The following is a 9,097-nucleotide window of genomic DNA, read 5'->3' on the forward strand; positions in this document are numbered from 1 at the left end:
TAAAAGATTATAATTAAATGATTATATAATAAATAATAAATCTGTTATATTTCATAATAATTATCTTAAAATTATATTTATTTTATTTAATGAAAAGATAACTGATGATGAGGCATGTCATTAAACTTACCATAACATAGTCTGATCTGATTACTAAACTTAGAGGATCTGTATAAAAAAATTATTATTTTTTATTTCTATACGTTTAGAAGCATAGAAAAAAAAACTAATTTGAATGCACTAATGTTGCAAAGATTTGTTTATACCATCAAACAATAACAATTATATTCCGTTAGACTTTAATGAAAGCACCTTACATGGAAGTGTCGATAATAAATTTTATATTGAATAAAAATTATACATACATGATAGAAAATTGTTGATAATGTCATCGTGAAGTACCCATTCACAGCCAAATTAGCATTTGGGTGTAACAAAGAAATGCAGAGTGTAGCAGGATCAAAATTCTGCAACTGATATAAAATCACCTTTTGTCAAGTATGTCATCTTCAAAGCTATTGATTAACCTTCTTTCGTTTCATCATCTGCCTTTGCATTCTTTCCAGCCTCGAGTCTTTGTCGTTTGACTGTCTTTGATTTACTCCCATCCTGGGGCTTTTGCCGTCGGACTGCAGAAAGGGAAATTAAAAAATGTATAACATCCAAGTAAAGAACCAACAAAAGCATGAAACTAAATCAGCCACTGGGTAAAATTATTACAGAAACTAAAATCTGATCATCGGAATTGGGATGCAGTGAAATGAACAGAAACTCCAAAATTAAACTAATGCTTCATTTTTAATAGTAATGGCATATTATACAAGCTATTTTATATATAAAATCTCTCAAAGAATTCAAAGGTTTGTATCCTCCTTGAAAGATACTCTCAAAAGCTTCGTGCAGCTCTGAGTGAAGGCATTTAAAAGCACTGGTTAAGATTATAAATAAATAATAACAGTAAAGGTCATAGCTTAAGCTCATGAGAACCCCAGCAATCATACTATGTTCATAATTCATATTCGATTTACACACAAGCCAGATTCTTTTCCAACTGAGTATTATTTTCCTTTTAAGGTTAAGAACATTATATACTGCATATATTATTGTGATAAAATGACTTTGATTGTGAAACAGTCCTCTGCTTAAAAGGTCTTGAGGATCACAATATGAGAAAAGATGCTTGGGAGATGATAATCGCTTAGCTGATTCATGTATATATGCTCACACATATATATACAAATATACCTGAGCTCTTACATCAGAAATATAAAGGCTACACCTAGACTCTAGATGACAAATAGTAACAACAAAATACAGCTTTTTTGGTTTTCCAAGAGCTGGTCAGAAGATAAGCTAAACTATTCTAACACTCTCCTTCAAATTAGAGCATACATCTTACATGTACCAAGTTTAGAACATATAAATTGAATTCGACAGAACCTCGCAAGAATTTGACCAAAATATCTACATACTAATCTCATTGAAGCTGACAAATTGAGTGCAAAATTCCTTGGACAACAACTCCTCTTGAACAAAATAACAGTAATTTCCAAGTGTAAGATTCTCACAAAATACAGGATAGGAGACAATACGAATGTTGATTGGTTCTCACGAAAAACAAGATTAGTTCTTTGTCACTCAACAAGCTGCACTAGATTCAGTGCTTGCCAAACATACGGATGGTGGCCGACAACAATGGATTGTGGCGGGTGATGGTTTCCTCACTATATAATGACAGACACAGTAGGATCAACCTCCTCTTATACCAAATTGAGAGCAATCTTTCATGTGATTCAAGTATATATGTGTGTGTGCACATGCACGGGCGTGTGTGTCTATATATATATATATATATATATATATATATATATATATATATATATATATATATATATATATATATATATATGAGTTCTTCCCTTACAGATCCAATGGGAAGATACAAAAAGACCACACTGGGACTCTAGGTAAGAGATAGGAACACCAAAAAACAGCATTTTAGCTTTCCTAGAGATGGTCAAAGGATAAGTTAACCTATTCTAACAAAAAGCATGTGAGGGTTTAATATTTACAACTTACATCTCAGACTTGTTCCAGCAAGGCATGTCAATCTTGACCGTGTGTTATATTCAGCTAGTGGTTTCTCTCTAGCCACCATTCGAACATCCCAGACACGTATACTGCCATCAGATGATCCAGATGCCACCAGGTAAGGATCATCATCCCCCGTAGAACCATCAGTATCCGTGAGCACAACAATACCTTTGACACGGGATGTATGTGCATCTTCCAAGCAATATGCAACTTTTCCAGTCTTGATATCCCATGCTGTCATACTTTTGTCCTCACCACCCGTGTAAAGAAGTCCATTCTACAAAAGGAATAAAAAAATTAAAATATTTAAAAAATAATCAGAGTTAATTAATTGATAACACCACACAAATTACAGAGTCCCCTAAATCTGATCATCATGCCAAAGATAGTTCACTCCACCAGTCAAACCCGCTATGGAAAAGGTTACATACCACTGGAATAAAACATAGTCATATACCATACATACCACGACTAGTCCTAATACCAATATCTAAAACCTCAAACAAATATTTTCATAATAGAAGATTTATATTACATTCACATGTATTACGCAACACTAATCTTCCCTCTCTTGATTGGCAGTAAGAGAGAAAATTATATGGAATTACATACACATCGCACATCATTTAAAATCCAGAACTAGCAGTGGTGTCTGTCTATATTATAAATATGTAGACCATTAATTCATCATTAAAACATATAACAGAGCATTTGATTATAGATTACTATGAAGCCAGCACTCCTCCAAAAGGCAAGAATTAACATCAATCGGCAATGCCAGTACCAATATTTTCCTTTCTCCTTTTCCATCACAATTAATGATTATGAATTCCTTATCCAAGAGAACATTTCTTATTCTTCTTACAAGATAAAGAAAATGCATCATTAACATACATGACAAATCAACAGCACCAAAAGAAGAAACAGAGAAAACAAAAATAACCAACTTGATATTCGATGATAATTCGAGAAAACAGAGAAAGAATTTGAAGAAGCACAAACCCTGGCAGGAGCAGCGCAGAGAACGGGCTTGGAGCATTCCAATTCGAACAATATGCGTGCATCCTCAGTCTGGTGGACAGAAACCTTCTCCTTCGCGGCCATGAAAAAGTGGTCGCCGGACGCATTGAACTTGACCAGAGTAGCTTCCTTGTCGAGGCGCAAGCAGCAGTTGCGGCGGCCGCGGACGAGGTTGACGACGGCGAGGCAGTTGTCACGGGCAACGGTGAGGGCGCGCTCACCGGACGGGTGCAGGGCGAGGTCGTTGATAGCGGCGTTGCGGTGGACAGAGAGCGTGGTAAGATGGACAAAGCCGTCCGCGTCAAAAATGGCGAGGGAGCCAGCGGCGTCGGCGGAGATGAGGTTGCGGGGGAAGGGGAGATTGGGAGGGGCGTAGAAGGAGAGGGCGGTGACGGAGGCAGAGTGTTGGTGGAGGGAACCGAGGGAGGAGGCGGCGGAGAGGTCGTAGAGGTGAATGGTGTCGTCGTCGCCGCCGGAAGCGACGACGGAGCCTGAGATGGCGACGGTTTTGATGGAAGAGAGGTGGGAAGGGTAGGAGAAAAGAGGCGTTAGGGATTGTGATTGGGGCTTTAGGGTGAGACCCCAGATGAATTTCTCGTACGACCCTGCAACCAAACTCATTCTTCTCTTCTTCCTAAAACCCTAGGGTTTTCAGTTTTCAGGTATATGTGCTACTCTTGTTTCTTCAAATAACAGTAAAAATCATATTTGCATACATATAATATAAATCAAAGATGTGTATATATCTTTTATCTTATATCCGATTTAAACATTAAATTATTATTCATAACTATGTATAAAGAATCTAAATATTCTTTATATACAGGTAATTTATTTTTTATTCGTATTCTTTACTTAGTATAATAAATTATTCTAAACACTTATAATTATTTCTTCTCATTTATATGTGTTATGTTTTCTTTTTGAAAAAATAATATATTATTTAGTCTTCAAATGATTTTTACATAATTTTTTATTCTTTAATTTTTAATTATTTTTTAATGTTGTTTAATTTTTAGTTTTGAAATCATTTGGCAGTAAGTATGAACTTGAAAATTTAATTTTATATTTATGACCCATTAGTTAAATTAAACTATATTAAAATTCAATAATTTGCTAAAATTATTGCCACCACGAATAAAATCCGTTTTCATATATTTTACCGTTTAATTATAATTTTCAAGTTATTAAACAGAGAACTGATAACTTGATAATTAATATTATATATTGTATTCATTAAAATAGATAATATTATTTTAAATTTTAAAGGCAATTATCTTTAATAAAAATCATAATTTTTCTCTATTTTTTTTCCTAATCTTGAGTCCCTTAATTTTTATATTTAATACAACATAAAATAACCAATAGTTTTATAAAATAACTAATTTTCCTTTTTTTTAACAGTAAATTGAAATTTAAGTAAAATGTAAAGAATTAGAAATTTAAAAAAAATAAAGTAATTTAAAAATAAAAAGACTCAACTTTTTTAAAATTAAATGGTTTTGATATAAATAATTTCGTTATAAATAAATTTCATTATTTTAAAACATATTATTTTTTAGAAACGTTTTTCTAAAGTCTCATAACTTCCTCTATTAGTACGATTGAAGAACCAAGACTATAAGATTAATCCTAGCGATTAGTTCTTCAATTTAGACCGATCGGTTTATCTCATCAAGTAAGTTGAGTTTCTACTCTTTTTCTTTGGTCTTTTCTTGTATTTATTACATGTGGGTTACATTCAGCTTACATGGTCTTTTGAGTTTTTACTATGAGTCTTTGTTTATCGGTGGTTATAACAGTATACCTTAAGCGTGTTTTTATTGTTCATTGGAACATATAAAGCTTCCTGAGCTTTTAGAGTTGTTTTAGGACCCTATAACTATTTGATCATCTATTAGGTAATGAAAGCTAGTTACTTTGATTTTAGCCTATAGGCAAGTTTTGATTTATGCTTGTATGTTTGTATGGTGGTTGGATTATATAATTGAGTTTTCTGATGGGATATGACCTGTTGAGTTGAATTAGGAAGCTTGAATTGCATTAGATATAATATGATTGAAACTCTGTTATGATTGAATGATTAAGCTTGTATTTGGAGTGAATTGTATTGTGGAAATACATATGATCCAAGAATTGGTTAATTTGAACGTTTGTGGTTGGTGTTAGACTGGTTTTAGAGGGTTGGAATCACATAAATTTGTAGAATTTTATTCTGCATAATTATGCAGACTCAGTAAGCGAGCATATACTCACTTGACATAGTCAAAGTCAGAGAATTCACTGACTTGATAGTCATTGGGCGAGAATATACTCGTTGGATGACTTTTAAGAGTATTTAAGTTTGTAAGTTTCAGTAGTTTTTTCGCTGAGCGAGCAGATTTGGTCGTTGAATGAGTGTGCTTTCAAGCACTACTAGCTAAGCAAGCAAATTTGGTGACTGAGCGAATGGACTTTCGTTGAGTGGGCATATTTAATGGCTTAATGAAAATACTAGAATTTTAACTAAGTTTTCATATACTTCTTATCATGTGTTTAACGAGTGTGATTATGTGAATGTTAAAAACAACGATTGGTTTATAATATGATTATGAGTATGTATGGCGTTTATTCATGTATGATAATATGATGACTAGTTTGTGATGTGTAATTGAGAAAGGTTGGAACCGATCCAATGAGGAATTGAGGGTGATGTTGTTAATGTGTACTTTGGCATGTGGTGTAACATCCCAAAATATAGTATAAACTACATAATAGAATAATCACATATAATAGTATGATAGACCACTTATTACTTGGTTTATGATGTATGAAAATGTTATATGATGATTCTGCATATGTGTAAAACTAATGATTATGTTTAGGTGTTGTTATTGAAGATTATTAGATGTTGTTTTCATGTTGATTGTGGTTCTGCATAATTCTGGTTCAGTGGCCGAGTGGAATTGGGAGGAAGTGTGGTAGTGAAAATGGGGAACTTCTGTTATGTGTGAGTTTGGTCTGTATGGGAAATGTGGGTAAGTTGTTTAAGACTTGTTAGAATCCTTGAGTCACTGAAAAAATGTACCAAAAGTAAGAAATTTGATTCATGATTCTGCAGAATTGACTCTCAAATATGAGATGAAACTCTCTAAATACTATATTTTGGAATGTTACATGTGGGGATTCTGAAAGTAGGTATCTTGGTATACTACCAACCATTTAACTTATATAGAGATGAATGGGGTAGAAGAGAGAATGTCAGGATGTCTTTATCTTGGACAAGGTCTCAGGTTTGAAAGATTAATCTCATGAGTAGTAGGGTGATAACCCCTACGTTTATCACTCTACAGAGTATAAATACTACTACAGGTGCATACTTATATTGAATACATATGTCGAATTATGTATCTAGTTAATTGAGTCTAGAGTCAACTGATTATATGTTTATATGAATTATAGAATGTTATAAATGTTGAACTACTGTGTGATGCTTTAAATTGTTTATGAAGTTTATTTTTTTTTTTAACACTAGCTTACCCTGTTGTCTTTTTTTGTTGTATTTGGTGTGTTATTTGTTTCTTTTGCAATGATCACCTTATTGGTGTGAGTAGATGAGGGATAGGTGTTGAAGCATCTCTAATGGAGGATGATGAAGCTACATAACATTTTCTCGGTTTCTAGTGGCTATTTTTATCTCTTTTAGATATATTTATTATTATAGTTATTTTCTTCTAGATAAATGTATTAATACTATATTTATAAGTTAAGACAAATTTGGGTTGTTTTATCAATTTTATAATGCCTTATTTTATCAATGGTAAGTTACTAAAATTAGGTTGTTACATTTGGGTATGAGAGTAATTCTTCCTTAGGATAACATAAGGGTTGTGTGTTTGTTGTGTCTTGTCAAGTTTATATTGTAGAGTTTGTGCATTTAACTAAAAGTATTGAGAACAAAAAATCTCTTGATAAAGGTAATGAAGGTACACACTCATGATTATATCAAAGATAATTTCCTTTCTTAATTTTGAAGGTTTAGGAAATGTAGAGTTTGGTTTGTTAAAGGGAGAAAAAGTTTTGTTTTCTATAGCAATTATTATCATGTTCTTGCCCCTATGATAGTGTTAAGTACTTTATAGTGGCAAAGTTATAGTGGCAAAGGAATACAAGTCTAAGGATAACTTGACTTGTTTACCTTTATGAGATTTGGATAAAGCCTTTGAGATAATTTCTTGTCTAAATAATGTAGGGATGTTGTGTGTTGGAGTTTAAGAGTTAGAAGATCATAACTTTGGGTTTCAAAGGATGGGGAAAGATGTTGGAGTTTAAAAGCAACACTTTGGATTGAAGGAGTTTCAAGAATAGGTTTTGAGATTAGATATATAAGTTTTGTAAGAGGAGTTGAGTTTAAAGAGAAAAATAAAGGGAGCTTTTGGGGTGCGCTTTTGTACCAAAGTTTGAGAAATCAACTTGGTTTTGCATATCAAAAATGTCAGAAGTATGGAGAAAGAGAGTGATGGAAGGTTGAAGTTAAAACTAAGGAGGACATAAAAACTCTGAAGTGAACCAAAAGAGATCACTAGAAAAGGAGACTAAGGTGAAGAAGAACTTGAAGAGCACTCAAGCAAGGTGGTGTTCTAGGTTAGGTAAACATATTCTTTAATTATAATAAAGTATCGTAAAGGTTTTGTGCTTAATTCAATAATCAAAAGGATATGATTGGATCTTCTCAACAAGTATCAATACATCAAAGTCAATATTACTCAGGATGTTCAAGATTAGTGATTTATATAGTAATAAAAGGTTGACGTTAGGTCAAGGTGAAAGATTTTAAGCATCAAAGGAAGAAACACATAAATTCAGTTTTATAAGAAAAAACAATGCTAATGAACATGAAACACGAGGAAAAAAGAAAAAAAGTCTTAAAAAAAGTTTAAAGGATGTCAACAAGTAGTAATTGCTGAAGTAATTACCATAAATTATCAAAGAGCTTGAGTTGATCTAGAAGTTGAGTTGATTTAGAAGTGAAACTCTAATAAAAGTTTGAAGAAAATTTACTCAGAGACAGTAACTTGACTATATCTAATGACTTCTTAAGTTTCAAGAAGAATCTTATCCAGTACATTAAAAAAGAAATAAATAACATTTAGAAACACGAGTATTTTTCTTTTAATTAAAATGAATGCAAATGCGATGTAATAAAATTTCAAAGTATATATATATATATATATATATATATATATATATATATATATATATATATATATATATATGCGCGCGTGTAACTTACCGTTATATGAATCACGATTTCAAAAATTATAGTTAGAAGAATTAGATCGAAGGTTTAATTATTCAAGTAGTGAAAAAAGAGACTAAGGTTATCAAAGATGATTAGGCTTTTTTATTAATGGTCAAGGGTAAAAATGTAATCGATGATCTAAATCATATTTTTTAAGTAGATCGTAATGTTTAGGTAGACGCACGGTCTCGTGTCGGGCTAATAAACTTTATTTTTTCTCTTTTAGCAGATAATTTTAAACATCAGAATTAAAAAAATAAAATATATATTTCAAAACTTATGTCAACATTTAATAAAACTAATTTGAAATTTTAAATATGATAATTTGATGTGTAAATTAACACATAATAAAACAATCACCTTTAATTTTTTATAATATAGTTATTAAAATAAGTCAACCTACAAGTTTACAAGTCAACCACATAAACTTATAAGTCATTCCGGAATTAAACACAGTTTGATTTAGGCTTATCCACCTTGAAAAAATGTTTCAAATTTAAAATTTGCAAACTTTTAACAATACTTATTTATGATTAACTCAGTTGATAACCAACCTATGATGTCGAAGGAAACAAACATCATGTTCACTGTTTTTGTCAATATTCTTTCTTGTCAAACAAAGAGTGTGGAGGTGTGTGTTTGTTTCTTGTTTCCTTTTTTCAAGACACAAGGAGAAATATTGCACAGATATTGCAAGAAATA

The 9,097-nt window shown here is 31.9% G+C and overlaps 1 protein-coding gene across 1 annotated transcript; it reads right to left on the bottom strand.

The window, feature by feature from the left end:
* Window positions 1-320: 320 nt before the first annotated feature.
* Window positions 321-3,808, bottom strand: LOC106761211 (p21-activated protein kinase-interacting protein 1). The gene is made up of 3 exons (XM_014644738.2): window positions 3,097-3,808; window positions 2,080-2,371; window positions 321-629 (listed from the first exon to the last, which is right to left on the bottom strand). Exons 1-3 carry the CDS (start codon window positions 3,733-3,735, stop codon window positions 523-525), a joined length of 1,038 nt encoding a protein of 345 aa, XP_014500224.1. The 5' UTR covers window positions 3,736-3,808; the 3' UTR covers window positions 321-522.
* Between the last annotated feature and the right edge of the window lie 5,289 nt (window positions 3,809-9,097).

This window comes from Vigna radiata, chromosome 5 (genome assembly GCF_000741045.1).
Source record: "Vigna radiata var. radiata cultivar VC1973A chromosome 5, Vradiata_ver6, whole genome shotgun sequence".
Lineage (NCBI taxonomy): Eukaryota > Viridiplantae > Streptophyta > Magnoliopsida > Fabales > Fabaceae > Vigna > Vigna radiata.